Source organism: Helicoverpa zea, chromosome 3 (genome assembly GCF_022581195.2).
Source record: "Helicoverpa zea isolate HzStark_Cry1AcR chromosome 3, ilHelZeax1.1, whole genome shotgun sequence".
NCBI lineage: Eukaryota > Metazoa > Arthropoda > Insecta > Lepidoptera > Noctuidae > Helicoverpa > Helicoverpa zea.
In genome coordinates, this window is record NC_061454.1 from 3,988,803 (window position 1) to 4,009,508 (window position 20,706).

General features: G+C 34.6%; 3 protein-coding genes across 8 annotated transcripts in view; 2 read left to right on the forward strand and 1 right to left on the reverse strand.

Moving 5' to 3' along the window:
- The first annotated feature begins 1,825 nt into the window (after nt 1-1,825).
- The window catches only part of LOC124645713 (protein Wnt-10a), a 41,352-nt gene continuing 22,471 nt past the window's right edge, over nt 1,826-20,706 (forward strand). The window contains exons 1-2 of the mRNA XM_047185571.1: nt 1,826-2,246; nt 18,931-19,178. Coding sequence (XP_047041527.1) covers nt 2,149-2,246; nt 18,931-19,178 — 346 coding nt within the window. The 5' untranslated portion in view covers nt 1,826-2,148. The remainder of the gene's footprint in view (nt 2,247-18,930; nt 19,179-20,706) is intronic.
- On the forward strand, nt 6,901-9,643 carry LOC124645994. Of its 3 annotated transcripts, XM_047186000.1 has the most exons (3): nt 6,901-8,059; nt 8,143-8,322; nt 8,409-9,643. In XM_047186000.1, the coding sequence occupies exons 1-3, from the start codon at nt 7,447-7,449 to the stop codon at nt 9,599-9,601; spliced, it is 1,986 nt and encodes a 661-aa protein (XP_047041956.1). In that variant the 5' UTR covers nt 6,901-7,446; the 3' UTR covers nt 9,602-9,643. The 3 variants fall into 3 exon arrangements, with proteins under 3 accessions (XP_047041956.1, XP_047041958.1, XP_047041957.1); XM_047186002.1 differs by having other exon boundaries at nt 8,143-8,549; XM_047186001.1 differs by having other exon boundaries at nt 7,923-8,322.
- On the reverse strand, nt 9,637-15,378 carry LOC124645995. Of its 4 annotated transcripts, XM_047186004.1 has the most exons (5): nt 15,032-15,378; nt 13,391-14,660; nt 12,820-13,180; nt 11,720-11,779; nt 9,637-11,512 (listed from the first exon to the last, which is right to left on the reverse strand). In XM_047186004.1, coding segments are annotated over exons 2-5 (1,326 nt in total). In that variant the 5' UTR covers nt 13,393-14,660; nt 15,032-15,378; the 3' UTR covers nt 9,637-10,609. The 4 variants fall into 4 exon arrangements, with proteins under 4 accessions (XP_047041960.1, XP_047041962.1, XP_047041959.1 ...); XM_047186006.1 differs by lacking the exon at nt 13,391-14,660; XM_047186003.1 differs by having other exon boundaries at nt 13,391-15,378.

Consider the following 20,706-nt stretch of genomic DNA (forward strand, 5'->3'; position numbering starts at 1 on the left):
AAAATAATTTTATGTCTATTTCTCCCTTAATCTTCACCATCTCTGTCAATTAACCTAACAGAATCATCTTAGTATCCAAAATTAACCTAACTATAAACAGTCCAACATACAGACAAACATCCCTACCAAACACATATTTCTTATAAAATCTAATTATATAAAAAAAAAACCCGGCAATACAACAAATGTTTGGGTGTAACGAGTGACGCGTGCTAGATCAAAGCTAGCATTACCATATACCCTGACTGCGCATAAGTGAGCTCGAAATAGTGAACCAGATGGGTTTGTTAGGAAATTCTGAAGGTTTCTGGTAGTTTATTTTAGTTTTTATTTGTGGATTTTATACATGGTTCGTTGTGGTAGGTAAGAACTCTTTGATGATTTAATTTGAATTAGATAGAGAGTTTTTGAAACACTGTTCTTATGTACCATTTCTATATTTGTTTGTCGCTAAATTTTGAAAATAAAACTACTTACCGTCTTTGTTATAAAAAAAAAATAAACAGTTCAGTGTTGCTAGAAGGTAATAAGTTCTGTGTTGTTGATAGTATGAAAGACTTTACTAGTGATACTGGTGTGAGCATATCTATAAGGTAGATACTTACATTCCTTATATAAATAATTCCCCTAAGTTCCCCTAAGTTAATTTTGATGTTAACCCTTCGTAGGTAAGTGGAATGCCAAAAAAATGCATCAGACATGCAATGAAAAAATATTGCACACAATTAGTACCGCCCAACAATAAAGCAAAATACTATTATCAAATATTTTGAATTCATGATACCCTTACAAATAATAATGACATGACATGACCCTCCATCAGCATTGACATAGAGAAGTCTATTAAATGCCATCAAGATCATTGAGTTCTAAACAAAAAAGTTCCCATATCAAACCTCATTTCAATCTCCAGTTTGACAACTAGATGTCAAGCAATTTTTTTACACTGTGGTCGCTTGAATTACCCATTACATTTTTGTACGTTTTGGTGACGTTGTAATTGCAGCTTTATGTAGTTGTGTTAAGGGTTATATTTAGTGCGATTTATTTAAGTATTAGGTGATTGATTGTTATTGAGCACGCGACAAAACCGCCCTAACTAAGGGGTTGTCGTCCCTCAAGTTAAGGGTTATTGTGACGCACGATTATCGCAACCCTCTCGATTGTTGAACAATTTGTCATTCATGCTATTTCGGACGCTGGTCTCGTTGATGTGACATCAATATTTAAAGACTTTTCAAAATATAAAATGTACAAGAAATAAGCCAAAATTGGGCTGATGAAATTATAAGTGAGATAACACACTTCGAGCCTTCGACGAATATTTATTCTTTACAAGGAAGAGTTACACAGTTTACCTACATAACTTACATTTTTAAGCTTGAAGAATAAGCATTTATAATAAATGAATCATTTCAATAGGTACAAGTAGGTGTAACTATTGGTAGCAATGTTGCTATATGCTATAAAAAATCAATTACAAAAAATCCCTTAAACCAATAGCATTGGGATATTGTTTCCCACAGGCGGGTAGCAGCGTGGGGCGGCATTTTATACGCAGGGATTGCGTCCAGTGGGCCACTGTCAAACGAGACCTCACTGTGTTCACACGGCCGGCCATAACACATAAAAATCATCTGTTCCGTGCCGAAATATAGGAAATAATCGTGTAAACGAGGATAATGACGCGAGTAGGTGGGGCCGTGCCGAAGACGCCCCTCTAGCTTTTTTTTTCTCGACGTCTGGGCGGCGCGAAGAGAACGCCTCACGTCCCACGCGCCTAACGCACCGACATGCGCGACTGATCACGCTCGCTATACAAACCGACGGCAACGCGCCGACGGTACACCGACTAAAACGTAAACAAACAATCAAATGCGAATAAAAAACACGCGACAAACCTACACCAAATACAAGAAACGGCGCGAAAACCGCTAGTTGGAACTCTATAAAAAAACACGATCGCCATTTAAATTGGTCTAAAACGAACGTTCTAAATTTAAGTTTGGCGCGAACAATAACATTTGGACTTGCCCCCAAAATTGTTTTGACGTTCAGTGACAAAACCAGTGCGTTGTGTCAATTTTCGCGGTAAAAGTGACAAGTTGAAACGATGAGCCCGCGAAAAGAGGACCTAGTGTTGCCAACATGAAAGAGCTGCGTGTTTTAATTGGAAATAACAGAATGCAAAGGACAGTTCATGCGGCAATACTTTTCTCATTAATATTTTTGTTGAATATTGCGAGGTAAGTTCATTTAATATCTTTTACTTTTTCCAGAATCTATCATCAATATAGAGAATGATATCACCGATACCTCAGATAATGTTTTAGAACCTACAAAATTCGTAGACGGACACAAGCATAAAAAGGGGTAATAAAACAGCACAATAGCCACACACACGCACAAAGAAAATAAGCCAACGAGCTTCAAACAAATAGGGGTGCAATGAATACCAAACGAAAACATCACGACACCTAATCATGCAAAACGGTCCTAAGTAGACAACACGGGCGACTAATGAATAATGATCTGAGTCGCGTAATGTATGGTAATGAATGTAAATTTAAAAGGTGACAATCATTTTGTCGGCCCACCCAATACTGCGGAGATTTACGTAGTATGTTAATGCGTCGATATGCCACTGCACGCGGTCGCATAATCGTAGGGCTGTTTACTCCGTGATTGATATTCAGGCCCGAGGAATTAGTTGGGACTGGATGAGCTCCTTTTATTGGTTCTCGTATCGGGTTTGGTAGAACTAATTATTTTTAATGTAGCGTTCATTTTCAATTTTGTTTTTGTAACTAATACCTATAAGTTTTTAATTAGAATAATTTAATTGCCTATAATGTGTCCTTTACCGGTTGTTTAATCACATGCTGTCTTCATGCAAGTACGTTATTCGGCTTGATACTGGCATGTGACGTCACAGTCCAAATATTTTTACTTTCCTTTGCCTCTCTTTAATTGCTTTTTAAGACAGATCACTTAAACCCGGATACCGTTCGAATTTCGAATTGGTTTGAAAGGTCAACAACCAATTACGTTCAATTAGTGCCGGACTATGAAACGGCAAACAGGTGGTGATACACAGATATACACATTTTTTGTTTCATTGCCAGCATTGAAAATGTTAATGGCTCCACGCCCGCTTATGTTCGATCCATCCATTCTAGTTCAATCCGATTTGATTCACAGAAAATCGTTTCACACACTCAAACATGCTAATTTAGATGAAACTTCGTCAAAATGTGTTTTATAGGCGGTTATAAAAGGTGCGAAAAACTTACTAGTATGCAATTAGTACAGCTTTATCTGTTCAAATATCGTAAACAGAAATATGTTTGAATTTCGAATGGTTCAACCGATTTCTTACATTTGCATGGTTGGATTTGAATTTCATGGTTTTTGAGAAACTTGTGAATAACTTTTTATTTTTTTTAATAATATTATTGGCGTGTCCGAACTTTATTTTCAATGGTTTTTAGATTCCTCTGCCCCATAAAAGTGGCAATAAAAGTTTTCAAATGTCAAAGATCAAAGGATGCAATAGCAATATTGCTATGTTGACGTCAGTGCCATTTGCTCGCTATCATTAGTGCTTGCAACGCAAGACAATGAATTTATAATTGAAATAATATAACTGTAAGAATAATTACTATTTTAAAATATTTTTAGATTTCGAATAATTATCTCACCATAAATGGATTAACAGTACATGACTATTTACCTAAATTGTAATTATACAGTACAAATCAGCCAGTATTTGAAGTTTGTAATATTTTTATTAGGAGTCAAAGGTTTATCAAAATAATAATTAGCTTTCAAAGTGAAATTAGCTTACGGGAAGCTTTTTACAACGTCGTATAAAAACCAGGAAATCGAGCCCAGAAGCACGTCACTAGGATCAGTACTTACCAGTAGAGAGAGCATAGAGAAAGTAGTATTGTAGAAGAACGCATAATAGTGTCACTTAATAACATTAACCCAATTAAGAATAAAAATAAATTATTAAAAGAAAATTCTCCTCTTCCTAAAGGTTGGCTGGTAGAGAACGCCTAAGGCGATAAGTCCGCCTTTGTACATTGTTTTTTTTTTTGTAAAATGTGTGCAAAAAGTGTAATAAATAAATAAAATAAATTATTAAAAGGAGTTTTTACAGAAAACCTTAATGAAATAGTTAAAAAATATAACCAATTTTCAAACTACTTAGCTGTTTTCCGGAATTTCACTGCTACGAACAATGCTGCAGTCTATTGAAGAAAGAATTTTATCTATAAATTCTATTTATATAAATTCATCAGTTCAGTCGACAGAAAGATCAACCACAAACTATATATCTTTATAATATTACAGAAATATAGATTTCAAAGTCTCGACAATAATAACAAATCTTAGAAGAATAGATTTAATATCAAATTCATCCCACGGAACTGTTTGACCGACCTACACTGAAGGCCCACTGACAATAGCATACGGAGGCGTATAACAATGTACCGTAATGGATTGCTAATTAACTTTAATACATTATTTGTATGCAATGAATACCGTATTTACTACTAGGTAGGTCCCCTGAAGATTGAAAAGCAGGCAACTCTTTTTCTGTTTAGTTTCTAGTGGATAAATACACAGCACATGTCACAGCTTATGTCCTCCCTCGCTATCATGGGAGTACATCTGCAGATTTTAAAAATAATAATCGTTACAACTAATTTTAATAACTTACCATAGGTCTACTAAAGGTACAGGTTCGTTTTAATTCATAACAAAATTTTCTCAGCTCCTCATGAAACTTTCAGCCTTGTAGCTGAAAGTGATGTTTTTCTTTCTTTCCGTCTGATTGAATACTTTACTTTTAAAAACTCAACATGGATGCATTCAAGAGTTGAATACAATACCCAACACTTTGAAGTCTCGTAGGCAAGTGCTGCCATCTAGCTTTCCAATATCACAACACGGTATTTCCAGTAAAGACAAGCTAAATCTTCGTAAAATAATAACTATTCATAAACGAGGTTATCGCTTAGAGTATCTATACGTCGACCGAACATTTAAAACATTAGTTAACATTTAAATATAACTATTTAACACAAAGGTTTTAATACCGGCAAATTATGGTTTATGCATGCAAGCATTTTGTCATCTCAGTGTTGCCATTATTCAGAAAATTATTACCTTACATTACGAAAATAGGAACAAAGGTTCGACCTATTATTAATCACAGATTTTATTGAGTGTTTTATAACTTCCTTCGTTTCGCGGTAATGTGCATAAATGAATGAAATAGTTGCTTTGGAAAACTTAGGGTTAGGCATTTAGGGTATTTCCTTACGCTCAATACTGAATTGTCCGTAAGGAGTTGCAATGCGTGAAGAATTTTCTCACTTGAGTTTTTTTCTAGGCTCTTACACAAGTATGTCTATACCCGTAAATGGTCTGTTTAAAACAAAAAGAAAATTCTAACGCAGAACACTACGGTATACACATTAATTGTAGTTTCTCTCATGAATATTTTCCTATCTTTAATCAATTTCACCTTTTATTAAAGTCATATGGATACTGGACAGCTTTCGAAATGCCATAAAAAAACACTGAAATGGGCCTATTTCCGTCAATATTGCATGTCACAGATTCTCAAAAATTTTATCACGCGAAGCTTTTTCAAGGAAAAGTCAAATGGTCAAAAGTGACCCGCCGGTGGTCCGAATACTCGACATTTCAATCAGAAAGCGAAACTTCACTTTCTAAAGACAGCGATATAAATGTATAAAATACATTTTATCATTAGCACGCAGCGCAGGACAAATAAATGCATTTTAAATAACAATAAATAGCACTGATTTGTCGATACAAGTCGCTACGGTGAAGTCTCAGAGAGTCGCGATAAGCCGATATTATCCGATTTATGCACATATTAACACTTATCGGACTAATTGCTTCTGTTTCAACATTTTTCAACGTACCACAAATTAAGTGTATCTCATAGAAGAATATAAATCCTACTGTAGGTATAGAGAAGCTATATACATTGTTAGTACACGGAATTTCAATCAGACTCGCGCGTTTTAATAGCAAAAAGTCGTAACTGGAGTCAGTGAGCAAGCAATTTTAATGCTTATAAATTTTCATTTAGAGTAGATTATTCAGTGAGTTTTCTAAAGGTAAGGCATTTTAAATCTCAGTGTTAGAGAGGATAAAAGTATTTGCAGAATTGTCGGCACGCAGAGAGAAGCAATGCAAGTAGCTGTAATTTGTATTGAAATAACCTTTCTGAATGGGTATCGTAGCATTTCATCAGGCCGACAACGGCAACGGATTTATTATTTTTTACCGTCGACGGTATTAAAGTACGAAATTATTGTTTTTATCTCGTCATGTGGAATTTTTAAGGCAATTATTAAGTATCGCGCCATGTTTTAATTGGATCAGTCGGGTTTAACGACTTTGGGAGAGCTGTTAGGAGTTTTGCTAAATCCTTTGGCGATGTGTGGCTGGTTTTTTGGTGAAGGAAACTTATTTTGCAAACATTTACGTTTATTGGGATGTAAACATTACGATTTAAATGCTTTTATTACGTGCGTTTGGCATTCGACGTAATTGTATTTAATTATGGAGTCGGATCGAACAAAAAAATACTTTTTCGCCTGCCGGGGATGAATTCTGAAAATAACGAATATGATTTCTTAATGTTTCACTTTTTTCTGTATTCATGTAAGTATCTATTTAATAATACGGGCTTAAATGATCTTTCAAAAATATAAGAAATAATGAGATAATTAAATCTCGATGCAAATAAGTATAATATAATAAAAAGCTTGCAAAAACACTCCGTATAAGTATTAAGTAATACAAATTAAAAACAACTTAACGATTCTACATAGCATCAACAAGCAAAGTAATCCTATAAGAAAAATTATAAGTCTATTACTACTTATAACGTTCTTGTTATGGTATTGCGGTAGACTCTATGACTTATAACAGCATTTGCCAAGCCTAAACATACTCAAGCGCATTAGATTTTATATCTCGGTCTTATAGTCCGCTACAAGACTGACCTCTAAAACATTTATAAGACACTTTTACTAGTAGCAGCATTTCACAAGCATAGATATGCTCAAGAGTAATTGTTTTTATATATCAGTCTTATAGTTAACTACAAGATTATCTTTTAGGACACTTATAGGACTAAACAATCCTGAATAATATTTTGATCCTATACTAGCATTTTGTGAGAGAAAACGATATTATAACATCCTTAGCTGAGACCACTACAAGTTTGTGCCGTCATAGTCTTGCTCAAGACTTTTATTAGCCTTAGAACTTAATAAGAGCGCTATAAGTTAAAAAAAACTTATAAACTTGTAGATCAAACACTTTATTAGTAAACGTCAGCCATTTTGTAACATTCAGTTGTACCCGTCCATTGTGAGAATTCAGTTTAATATGAACTTAAATGATTGGAAACGATTGAAAAGAAGTGGTGGTTACAGGAGAAAGGTAAAAAATAGGTATAAAGAATTAATTATGTCAGGGTCTTCAGAAATAAAATCAAGTGCGTTAGGCGGAATAATTGAGGGTTCCGTGAGCAGAAATATTTTTCCACGTCTTCCCCACGACTCAGAAAGTGAAGAAGTTCAGAACAGCGAAGAAGAATATATCGAAGAGACCACTGACTATGACAATAATCATGAATTTCTGAAAGACATGCAAAGCTGGGCTATAAAATTTAATATACCTCACCTGGCCCTAAACGAACTCTTTACTTTTTTGAACAAAAGATTAGGTAATGTTTTACCCAAAGATGCTCGTACTTTACTTCATACAAACAAAGAAACGGTGCATATTACAACCTCAGATCCAGGACAGTATTGGCATAACGGATTGATTAAATGCCTAAAAAATACACTGCAGGGGCTGGATTTGAATACTTTACGAAATACGATTTCGTTAAATGTAAACATAGATGGGTTGCCTGTATACAAAAGTTCAAGACATCAACTCTGGCCTATTTTGTGTAACATCTTTGAAATTCCCCACATACCTCCCTTTGTGATTGGTAAGATAACACTATTTCAATATCGTAGAAACTTTAACTACCTACTTTATTAAATTATTTATATAGATATATTATTTTTCAAGGAATTTATGCGGGTGAAGGAAAACCATCTGATCTAAATGCTTATTTAGAGTCTTTTGTGAAAGAAATGAACGAACTTGAAGAATATGGATTAGATACATCGTTGGCGCCAAATGAATCTAAAATCAAAGTCAAATTAAGAGCCTTCATTTGTGATTCACCAGCAAGAGCCTTGATTAAAGGCAAGTTTAGTATTGATATTATTTGAATTATCTGATATCTGATATTTTAATATGAATGAAAAATATGGATGTTTAATTTCTTACAGGTGTCACAAATTTTAATGGAAAGCATGGCTGTCTGAAATGTACGGTGATTGGCGAATACTCACATAAATCAAATACTGTAACATTTCCTAAGTCCAATTGTCCTAAAAGAAACGATAAAGATTTTCGTGCTAAAAAATATGAAGAACACCATAAGCATGATTCTCCGTTATTGAAACTAAACATAGATATGATAGAGGATTTTCCTGTGGCAGACTCATTACACCTAATAGACCTTGGCTTGATGAAGCGGTTGTTGATTGGATGGCGTGACGGAAAGTTGGGAAAATACCTAACCAAATGGAGTGCTCGTGAAATTGATATTGTCAATAGCTTTTTACTGAATTGTCAAATGCCCAAAGAAATTCACAGATCAATGAGATCTGTAGATGTTTTGGCCCATTGGAAAGGTTCCGAATACCGCTCTTTTTTTTATTATCTAAGCGTTATAATTTTAAATCACGTGCTCAAACCAGAACCATTTTATCATTTTTTAAACTTGTTTTGCGCCATAACGATTTGCTCAAATGAAAAGCATTTGCCACTCTTGCCAATTGCTGAAAAAATGTTAGAAGATTTTACAGAAAGTTTTAAGGCCTTCTACGGGCGAGACTACATTACTAGTAACATACATAATTTAACACATATAGTTGACGAAGTAAGAAAATTTGGTATTCTGCAAACTTTTAATGCATATCCTTTTGAAAATAAATTATACGCTATTAAACAAACTATCAGACATGGAAAACAACCATTACAGCAAGTTGCAAGAAGAATAATTGAAAGGCAGTTAATCGAAACGGAGCATCTTAGCGAAGAAATTGTACACTATCCATATATTAAAAAAAACCAGCGAAACGGTTTATTAGTTTTACACCTAGAAACATATATTTTATCATCGAAAGATGAAGACAAGTGGTTTCTTACTGACAAAAATCATGTAATAGAATTAAAATCCATCAGCTTAAAAGACAACACTAAGCTTGAAATAGAAATCACGGGATATCGCATTGTTAATATCCTCGACGCTTTTGAAAAACCACTAAAATCTTCTTTTTTGAATATTTATAAATGCGATTGTGCTCCTATTGAAAAATCGGAGGTATTATGCAAAGTTCAAAATATAAAATGTAAACTAGTTAGTATTACTTACAATTCAGAGATATTTTTCTTACCATTGTTACATACCCTGTAAATTTCAAGTTTAAAGAGCAAAAAATAAAACGATACTTTATAACAATTATGTTTTATTCAAAATTAAACATTAGTCTTACAATCTTTATAATCAGTCTTATAATCTTTATAATCAGTTTCATAATCAGTCTTATAATCGTTATAATCAGTCTTATAATCTTTGTCATCTTCATAATCAGTCATATAATAATCTATTGTAGTCTTCATAATCAGTTTGACTAATAAAATAATCACTCATCATCATCGTCATTTTAGCCTGACATTACCTATGTCTGGGTATGGGCCTCTTCTTTTTTCTTTTTAATCAATCTTATAATCATCTATTGTAGTCCTTATAACTAGTCTCAACAAACTTAATTTTTAAGCTTCTTTGTACGGCGGCCAGCACATCAACCTATCTCAAAAATCTGACAAATTTTCAAAATTGAACGTAATCCATAACATATAAGCACCTTATTATATTATGAATGTTTTATGTGTAATAAAGTTGAAAGTCATTTAAAGAAATTTGTCAGATTTTTTGGGGTTGCTTAATGTGCTGGCAACAATTTTAAATTTATCTTAGCTTCCTTGTACTAATAAATCTTATAACTAATAAAACTTTACGAGTTAAACAAAATATATCAATTTAACTTCGCCATTAAGATCATGTAATCATCTTTATGGCAAATTTAAATTGAAATATTTTTTATAATATAATATAAGATTATATTCTTTAATTCAGGTCAAATATATAACCCTAATTTTGAGCATCGTCGCAGTCTGGTAAAATTTACTAAAACTACACAACTTAGAAGATAATTTCAGCAAATCAGATCAGACTAAATTTTTGTCTGAAATGATTTGATTTAGTTACTAGGGATATTGATCTATTTGTATTTGAGTGACGACAGCACGTCAGACTATCCCAAACTGTCAAAGACAGATTGGGGTAGTCTAATGTCTCTCGTGTTATAATTAATATTGATGCAAAAGTCACTTAGTCAAATAAAAATTAGATCAAATAGTTTCAGACAAAAATTTCCTCTGTAACATCTTCAACTTCTAATTGGTTACCAGTGGTTTGTGGTGTAGATGTAGGATTTTCAGAAGAAGTCCTTTTGGCGCTATTTTTTCCTCTGCATTTACTTGCGGAAGTTCGTAATTGCTTCGATTTGGCCCGCTGATCGGCATTTCGCAAAATTGTTTTAAAAAAATTATGACAGTCAGTTAAATGGAACGACGAGTCTTGTTTATAAATAACTTCAAAAAAGAAACCAATCATCTTAGAGAAACCTTTTAAGCAGATTTTTTCTGTTGTTTCATTTTGGGAACGTGAAGCTCCAGTCCACGAACACGATTTGAAAAACTTTCTTTCAAACAAAATATCAATAATTGTATATGCTCTTGTGATTCCCTTCCCTGTCCCTTTAGTGCCAAACACACTAAACTTTCTTAGTAAATCTTCTCTATAATCAGAATCCATCAATTTATTTTCAAACTCTTCTAAATCTTTTAAATCTTGTATTGGTTTTAACATCAACGAATGGTTTTGTTTTTCTGTAATAGATTTTTTAATGAATTCTTCGTTCGTAACTTGTATTTCAGTCACTTGTAATAAAATCGATTTCAGTGTTTCGTGTAATACGGCTTGATTATTTAGTGTTGTGTTTAGGGTCCCCATTATAGTCTTCATATCGTCATTTATGGATTTTAGGTCACTTTTAATAGTGGTGATATCTATTTTCATGGATTTTAATTCGCATTGTTCTTCTGATAAACTTGTTTCTTTATTAATGTACGAGTATATTATAGGTGTGTCCGACTGATTACTTTCAGGAATAACAATGTATTTTTCAATATTTTCTTGCGGCGCGCTCAACGGTGTTTCAGATGGAGTTGACTCTTTCGGTGTCGTGATTTCGTAATTAGTCTAAACAATAACAATCATGAGTTAGCTAAATATGACGGCAATACTATTTTTTATGTAAGTAAATATTAAGTTAGTACAATACAGTGAGCTTATATGTTTGGAACGGTGATATACTTATAGTAACGGCACATTTTACTATGTTGCTGTCTAATATTCTCTGCGTAATATAACATCAATATATTTGTATGTTACGTATTTATAACTTACCACCATTATTTGTTCTCCATCTTCAGGTATTATTGCTGAAGAAGCATTATGCTCATTATTCTGAAAATATAATTTATTGAAATCATTTAAAAAATAACGGACAACAATTTTGAAAGCAACGGTTTCGTTCGTGTGGTACAGACGGCGCGGCGAGCGTCACGATAATGCTAGCCCTTTCCACATAGTGACGCTAATACACGAGAGACTAGCACAGCGTGACGCTGTTTGTACCAGTCTAAGTTCATATAATCTCTCAGACAAAAAGGAAATACCTACTTAATGTAAAATCGATCCACGATCTGTGAAAATATCACGTCAGCTACATGCACTATAAACAGGTATTTCAGAAGCGACTTTGAAATCAATTAACTTTAATTCAAAAGCACATAAGTATACTTAAATTCATCTTGGCGCGCGGCTCTAGAGTGCGTGTGCACATATATATAAATATGCAGCTTTGATTTGTGTGACAGTGAAGCGGGTGACGCTCAGTCGTCGTCCGAGCAACACGTGTGCAGGTTCAGTAATTGAAAATACCTATAATGTCACATACAGTTGTTAAATATATCATAATAAATATATATATACCTTACTAACAAAAATATTTACATAGTGTATACATACGCTACACAGTGTTTTGTCTTTTTCGCTCTTTTTCCAAAATAAGAGAGTTCGTGACAAAACACTGTATAGATTAAACACTGTAAATATATTTATCTATACTAATATTATAAAGAGGAAAACTTTGTTAAAAAACTACTGGACCGATTTTAAAAATTCTTTCACCATTCGAAAGCTACATTATCCACGAGTGACATAGGCTATATTTTATCCGGGTACGGGCAGTAATACCCACGGGATGCGAGTGAAACCGCGGGAAAACGGCTAGTTAGTAATAAGGATAATGTTAACGTCACGTAAATCTTTATTGTTACATTTCTATATATTTAATCAGTTTAATAGTCTGATCAACAATCAAATCACAATCAGCCGCCCGCGGTTGTTAGTAGTTAGTCACCCGCAGTCATGGTATCTATGCCTACAAGCTTTACGCACACATAGAGCCGCGCGCCAAGATGAGTTGAAGTTTCTGTACAAACCTTTAAAATTTCTTCTGCCATATTATCATATGACAGCTGTGGAAGATCAGAGCAATTGCGCTGTTTTTTTGATGAGACGTATTCTATGTCAGGTTCTGTGTCTGAATTATTGCTCATTATATCAATTTCATGTATTGCATTTTGATACGTTTTTATGCTCCGCCTTTTTACCGCACAGTTTATTTTTTCCCAAGATTCATCGGGCCAACTACCTTCATCCTTTTGTAACTTACTCGTCTGTGACTGGGTTTGTTTTCTGGGCCAATACAAAACTCCATCGCTCTCCCATTGATGTGGTACACATGTCAATACAATGTTACCCTTTTCAATGGTCTGAACAATTTTAAATGGCATTTTGAACCTGTAAACAAAATAATGTTTGACTAGAAAAAAAAGAATAATATAATCACCCACAAGTTTGTGGAAACACGTTGACCTTGCCTCGTAGAGAGTTTCAACACAACGCGTGATCAGGTCCGTCTCTAGGAAATACTAGTAGCTACTATACTCTAGGAAAGTTACTTCAAATATAGTAAAAATACGTAAATCTCTGGCGATACACCTTACTCACATTAAGCACACGCGCTCTTCCTGACAACTCAGGTGCTACTACTGCTAGACAGCTACTGGTTCGACATGCAACCGCCCCCCGCACCTCTGGCGCCCGTACTGCAGCTGTGTAGGTACTACCGCTATAATACGGCCGCTGAGTTATTACTGATTTGACAGATTCTTAATATTTATTATTCCCTTTATTCAATTAATTAAATTAAAGCAAATGAAGTGACTCCAAAAGTAGCAAATTGTATTTAATAAACAAAAACTGCGCAGCTTTATCTCTGTCTCCAATTTATTTCTCAACGGATCATAGATTAGACCAGAACCACTAAAAAGTTGCTCGCTTGCTACTGAGCCTGCTGGACGCGATAAATATTCAATCACGAAACAAATGACACGATCTCATTACATGCAAAACAAGAAGTGATAGAGTAATCGACAGAAAGCACGCGGAGAGAGGGGATTCCCGTGCGGCAAGTTTAATTTCGTTCGTACATGCTTAGGTACTGCTGTTCCTGTGGCGCTGCCTCCGATCGACTTCCGATTTAATAGTGTCGAAGCCGAAACCAGAGTCGGAGGTGTATCAATCGGAACTTCCGACTTTTCGGAATCGGAAAAAAACTTCGTAACATCCTTATACTGTAGATACATTACATATTTTTACATATAAGTGTATACTCGATGTAAATAAAGTAATTAAATTAATCCTTACTTCACTAAAATTGACAATTCGTCATGTGTCAAATCGGTTATAACTCCGCGGCCGTACTATAAACCACTGATACAGATAGTAATTCGATAGATAGCAGTTGTATAATCGTACCTTCAAAATATTTGTCAAACAGGGTGGCGCGGGAAGGAATTTCTTGTTATTTCGGTTGCCCAGCCGTATAATGTTTTTTTTATTATTATTTTATTGGATAGCACTATTCTAAAATTAGTTAAGTACTTTTGCGTGTGTAAAAAGTTATGTGGATACAAAATCAGTAGCAATTTGTGCATTCATCTTCTATGTAATGGTCATATATGCTGTACTGGGAGCAATTCGGGCACCAAAAAAAGCTTTGATGCATGAAAAGTTTTAGATTTTCTTGATTAGAAATGAAGTGAGTAGGTCTATCCATATTGTTTAAATAAACTGGAAATCCACACCCATTGCAGCTTTCGGATAACACAAAATGTGTGTTTGTCCAAGGCCATCTCACATGATTTAGTAAAATCAATGACGATTTGGTCAAAAAACAGTCAACATCAAAAATGACCACCATCTTGTTGATTAAATCCTAAAAAGGAAAATCAATCATTAGCTAGCTGACTTTAATTTACTTCAAGGGAACCCTAATTTGTTTTAAAATGGAGGCGAGTAGTCTGGACAGAAACTGCTACAAGTACTAGTTTACCTATAATGGTTCCATAAAGGACTTAATCAAGAGCAATTTTAAAACATGGCCGATATGCATAAGAATTTATGAAATAATTTATTCGCAACATTATACTAATGTGGAATTTTCGAAGGGCCCCGTGAAATTAACTAAATTTCGATACATATTTACAGTAAATATTACTTCCCCACGAGTTCACACACTATATTTACAATATATTACCGATGTTTTAAAGTACTACAAGTAATAATAGTAATAGTAAGTTTACTTACGTTTTTACGTGCGTGGTAACACAAAAAATCCGGCACGACCAGTCAAAGCAACAACGAAAATAACTTGTATTAAAATATACTTAAAACTATTTTCTAAGACCATTACAAGTGCTTTATAAACAAGATTGCTCTAATAAAATACTTACGTCAGATACTAACAAGAGTGTTTGCACTTGTAATTGTTTAGTCTCATATCATTAAAGGCGCTATTGAGCTTCGTCAAGTATATTATAAGGCTTAATAACATTGTATAAGATGATTATAAGATAGTTATAGAACTAAATGCTCGTATAACTGCGCCCAAATTCAACTTTGTAGCATGCTACAAGATTCTTATAAGTGAAAATAAAATGCTCTTAAAGAACGTTTAAAGTACTGATTTTGCTTGTTGGTCATTACCCAAAGTTTCTCTAGAAATTACTTAATAAAGTCACGTCATATATAAAGTTACAACAGTATACGCATTTACCCCACCCTGTGTATATAATAGTACCTCACACACCGTGGGAAGGCACCAGATAACTCAACAGTTATGCAAAGACGGAAAACTGTATTTAACTTGAGTTACGATTGTTTTTAGTGTTCCTTGCCCCATTTAAAAATGAGGATTTATTAAATTAACCGACACTGCACTAAATTGATGTTTTTTTTTCTTTTTTCTAGTGGCATTGTCGTTATTATAAGTAATTAAAAGTTATCTTTTTGTTCATGGTTTCACTTTCAATCAATAAAAAATATCTGTGTCCTTATGCTGATATGTCATCTCTACATTATATTTATTTAATGTCGTCTGTCTGTCGACTCGCGATAAATTCAAAACTATTTAATGGTTTTCCACGCGGTTTTCATTTATAGGAAGACAGGTTAAAAGTATTGTTACATTCTAAAAGTGGGACGTGTTGCCAAAATGAAAATAAATTGAACCCTTGAAGAGAATAATAGAAACTTGCTATGAATTTTGAATGAATTTTCAAGAGATCGGAGAAAGCAATTAAAACCAAACAAATCTATACTATCTATACTAATATTATAAAGACTTTGTTTGTTTTTTTGGTTGTAATGGATAAACTCAAAAACGAATGGACCGATTTTAAATATTCTTTCACCATTAGAAAGCTATATTATCTGCGAGTAACATAGGCTATATTTTATCCCGGTGCTCCCACGGGACGCGGGTGAAACCGCGGGAAAACGGCTAGTAAAATATATACAGAACTTTCTATCTTTAGTCCTACTCATACTTAGCCATTCTAAATTAAGAACATACACCTTTGTGATAAGAAATGTTTGTACACAGTTAAATAGTCGAGCGAGCCTCGCCCTTAGTGTAGCGACCAAACAAAGAAAGGAATTCGAATAATAGTTGCCTATATTTATCTAAGACTAATTACTTGAAAAGGATTTTTAACTAATGTGTTGGAAAAAAAAAATTTGCAGGGCTAATCTGAGATCAATTATTTTGCCATATTTTTAAACCAATTCAATTTTGAAAATCGAATCGTGAGGTCAATACGAGACTTTAACGGCCAGTTTCTTCATCAAAAGTTAAAGTTAAAGTAATGTCTAAAGTAAAAGTAACGGTCAAATTCGTTTTTTCAAGGCTAAAGTGACAGCAAAACTAATAGAAAAATTGAATTTAACCGTTACTTTTACTTTAGCCATAACTTTAACTTTAACTTTTGATGAAGAAACTGGCCGTAAGAGTGTATAAGTTTCATAAAGTTTACCAGTGATAGCTTTTCTTCGGAAAACAAGAAAAGACTGTTAGAAATTCAGATTAAAGAAGCTTAATACGGTCACTAAATAATAAATCTAGCACAGTGTTTGTCTTCTGTCTAGCTTTCAAAATAAAATCAAAATCTGATCATCATTGCTGATTATTTTAAAGTAACTTGTGAAACTTATGTACATTACAATCGTAAAACCTTATTTGGACTTTTGGAGCCATCAAAATGCTCTATTTTAAAAATATCAATCTGACCAAAGATCAAGAAAATACCAAAATACGGGTAAATCCGAAACGTTGGCACGATATGACACACGTGCGTTTGTTATCTGTGTCCATCGAGCGTAGTCGCGTACATCTGATGTGGCGCAAGTACCTACGTGCGGTCACAGTTTTGTTTAATCTTTGACACTTCCTGTCATGCCGCATCTAGTTCTATGTTATTTTTTTTTAATCTAGGTTTTCGACGATGTGGTTGTGTCACGATCTTTTTTGTTTTTATAATTTTATTTTAATATCAAATAGGTTGAGGTTATATTATGTTGTTTTAATGGTTTTGAGCTCAATGCACAAAGAAGTTTCATGAGACATTGATTTTTTCTAACTGGATTTCATAATAACTGTGACTCAGTACTCACTACTGCGATTTGTGGTTTGAGATTGTATGTTCAGTGAAAACTTCATTTTAAAATATTGCTTAAAATCACCCTCGACAAGCCCTTCGAAGAAAACTGGCATGAGGCATGCTTTGTTGCTTTAACATCAGATAAAAAATATATTAGGTACTCAGGTTAAATATATTATACACATCATGCCAAAAGTTTCAACAAAGCTAGTAAAATGTATTCATAAAAGTTGCCATAACACAGTTTCATTTAACATTATACACGAATACAACAGTTGAACCACAGAACTTCACAGCACAAACTTCCAAAGCATTCGAAATTTAATTTCATATTAAATAACAGTAGTCAGTAAAATTCCTCTGGCCAGTTCCCCGACAAAAACAATCTACTGGCATCCTCGCCAACTCATAACTTTTCAATCGGCACTTAATTATAAAATCGCTCGGAATATTTTCACATACCACACGAAATATTGGCTTGTTCCCATCTACTCCACACGCATTGTTTTCCGTTAGCAAATTGTTCATACACTTCTTCCATTTCTGTTCAAAATGTAGAACAAAATAAATAGGTACCATCAAATTCCTTCTACATGGCTCCAAAAAATATTGTGTATCTTCAGCAAGATATCAAAATTACGTACTTGTCTTAAAACATTTTGAAGCTCTGGAGGAAGGACTTTATAACTTTTAAAGAATAGCTTTTTTCGCTTTGGACCCGTTGAGAAGGATTTTATGGAGCAGGTGGGAACAAGCCACAATATGGCTTATTAGCTACTAGCAACACGAACAAATTGTTTCATTCTACAACTATTTGAATACCGCGATACCGAAACCGTCCATAAATTAATTTATTTTGGTGACTTTAATTATGAGAATAGCCCAATTAGCTACATAGTGGTGTGACGAAATATTATTTGTTTGTATTCGAAGATTATTAATTAGCTATTAGTTATTTTAAATGTCGCCATTTAGGAGCTACGGTTATGAATAAATGAGGAGTTAATTATTCGGTTTTGATGCGTGATGGTGATTATGTTATTAATGTTAATACATATTATCATATGTAAGAAAGTTGCTGCCACGGTGGTCTTTTTATAAAAGCTAGATCGTTAGGACGTCTATAGACTGCTGGGCACGGGCCTCCTCTCACATGGAGAAGGAATGAGCGTTAATCACCACGCTAGCTCAATGTGGGTTGGTGATTTCAAACTATGTAGTCCAGGTATCCTCGAGATGTTATCCTTCACCTTTACGTCTTAGTCTTAAACAAATGTTTAATAAAAGAATGGGCCCTGATGTTTTTGTTGATTAGGAGTGTAAACATTGGTATATGTCAGTTAAGCTCTTCTAATCAGTCAATACTTTAATCAGAACTTAACCTTGTTCATGTTCATTGTCATGAGCATGTTTGTCAAATCAATTATTTCATTTACGCCTTTACTTGTCAAAAATCTAAATAAGTTTGACTCTAGTTGCCCATTCCAAAAGTCTCTTCCTATTATCAATTTCAAATGTTTCTTCTAACTTCTTCTTAACTTCTTCCAGTTCTCGAGACAACATGCTGCCAAACCACGTGAAACTCAGTTCATCCCTCACCTGTCGCCTCGTGGGAGGTCTCACCAGGGAACAGAGGACCGTCTGCCACGAGTCACCAGATACCGTGGCCATAGCCTTCGAAGGTCTACAGCTGGCCGTCAAGGAATGCCAGCATCAGTTCCGCTGGCATAGATGGAACTGTTCCAGTCTACTTGTGAAGAGTAGCAACCCTCATGCCAGTTCTATTATGAAAAGAGGTTAGTTTTGATGTACCTACTTTAAAACTAAGAGCTTCATTCAACAACATGGTGAAGGTTGTTCCTTTAATATAAAGTAGTCAAGTTACTAGCTGAAATAAAACAAAATGAGAGTGGAGTCTCTTGAAGTCATCAGAGAGACTCCATTGCTTTGTCACAAAGCAATGAAGCAAAAACAAAAGCTACTGTCTCTAAAATTATACACAACTCAAATAATGCCTCCATAAACATGTTTATTTATTAAGCTTTTGTCGTAACAGAGGACCAGTAACATCACAAGCTTATTTCCAAAAACGTAGGTGGTAGCAATCATTGACGATAAATGGCAAAACCAGTCCTTCATGAATGTAATACTTTTTTATACATATTAAAATAAACGCAACTAAAATTTCAAACCAATCGCGATCAACCATTACAATCCGAATTTATTACTACGAAAAATTATTCACGCACATTAAGGGGCCACCGGTGAACGGACATCTCCGCGTATTATGTTCTTAATATACGTATTTACTGAGTCGTCCGTCTTTATGTCTATCTTCGGGTGTGAAAAGGCTTTGTCGACCTCGTTTTTTCCACAATCATCGCACACGTTGACGTGGAAATTTACGAGCATGGAAGATGGGAGACAACAAATAATAAGCTGGTGGTGGCCAGGTGGGGCTGGCACCCGCGCCCCGCGATTTCACGCTACGTGTGGGTCCGCGCCCCGTCCCTCCCCACCCCGCCACCCCGCATCCCACAGCCGCTCAACCAATTAATATCTTAACTGGAATTGCCTGGACTTGAGTACCAACGGAGTTACTCAATTTTCTCCACGCCCTTTTATTGCTGCGCGCATTTTAATAACAGTTTGAAATTCTTCATTAAGCTTTTAAAAAGCCGGATTGGATAATACATACATGGTCTTAAATAGAAATACATAAAACGCGTAATTGCATATTCAAATATTGAGAGATCAAACTCATGAATGTTATTGAGAGCATTGTGTCGTCGACATTATTAGTATTGGTAATGCCCGTGACGACACCTTCCGGCCCTTCAGCGACACGACTGTGTTTAAATTGAAAAATTGTGAAAAAAGCAGCGTAGCTAAACACTTAAACATCTTTCTTAACGTGTCCATTGTTGGGGTCCCGAATTGAAACGCCGACGGGAGAGTGAAACCAAAAAAAACTGAAGAACAAATCGAGATGCTTTTAAATAGGATAATAGCGATCGATGATCGAAGAAGAAAGATAATAATGATTCCGGGCCGTTGGTTTTTTTGTCCGAACGTGTAGGACCGATGAAAGAGCGCTGTGGACGGATGGCATTCTGGATAGATCACGAGATTTGTTCCGCTTCCCCGAGATCCTCCACACGTTGTTAGCGCTCTTGTACGTGACGATGTTACAATATACTGTCAAAGATTTAATGACTTTTGTGAAGCTAATGAGTCTATTGTCGGAAAAGTTTTCGCCTCGGGTGTTAATAGTTGGATGGTAGGTGAGATTAGCGTGAGATGTGTGGGTCGGCGCGTCGGCTG

Excerpts from the sequence above, each read along its gene's own strand:
- LOC124645994 (XM_047186000.1), top strand. The coding sequence starts at position 7,447 with ATGAACTTAAATGATTGGAAACGATTGAAAAGAAGTGGTGGTTACAGG. Across the intron at positions 8,060-8,142 it reads CATACCTCCCTTTGTGATTG|GAATTTATGCGGGTGAAGGA; the intron begins GTAAGATAACAC and ends TTATTTTTCAAG. Across the intron at positions 8,323-8,408 it reads AGCAAGAGCCTTGATTAAAG|GTGTCACAAATTTTAATGGA; the intron begins GCAAGTTTAGTA and ends AATTTCTTACAG.
- LOC124645995 (XM_047186004.1), bottom strand. Across the intron at positions 11,780-12,819 it reads TGGCAGAAGAAATTTTAAAG|AATAATGAGCATAATGCTTC; the intron begins GTTTGTACAGAA and ends TTATATTTTCAG. Across the intron at positions 11,513-11,719 it reads ATGGAGAACAAATAATGGTG|ACTAATTACGAAATCACGAC; the intron begins GTAAGTTATAAA and ends GTTATTGTTTAG.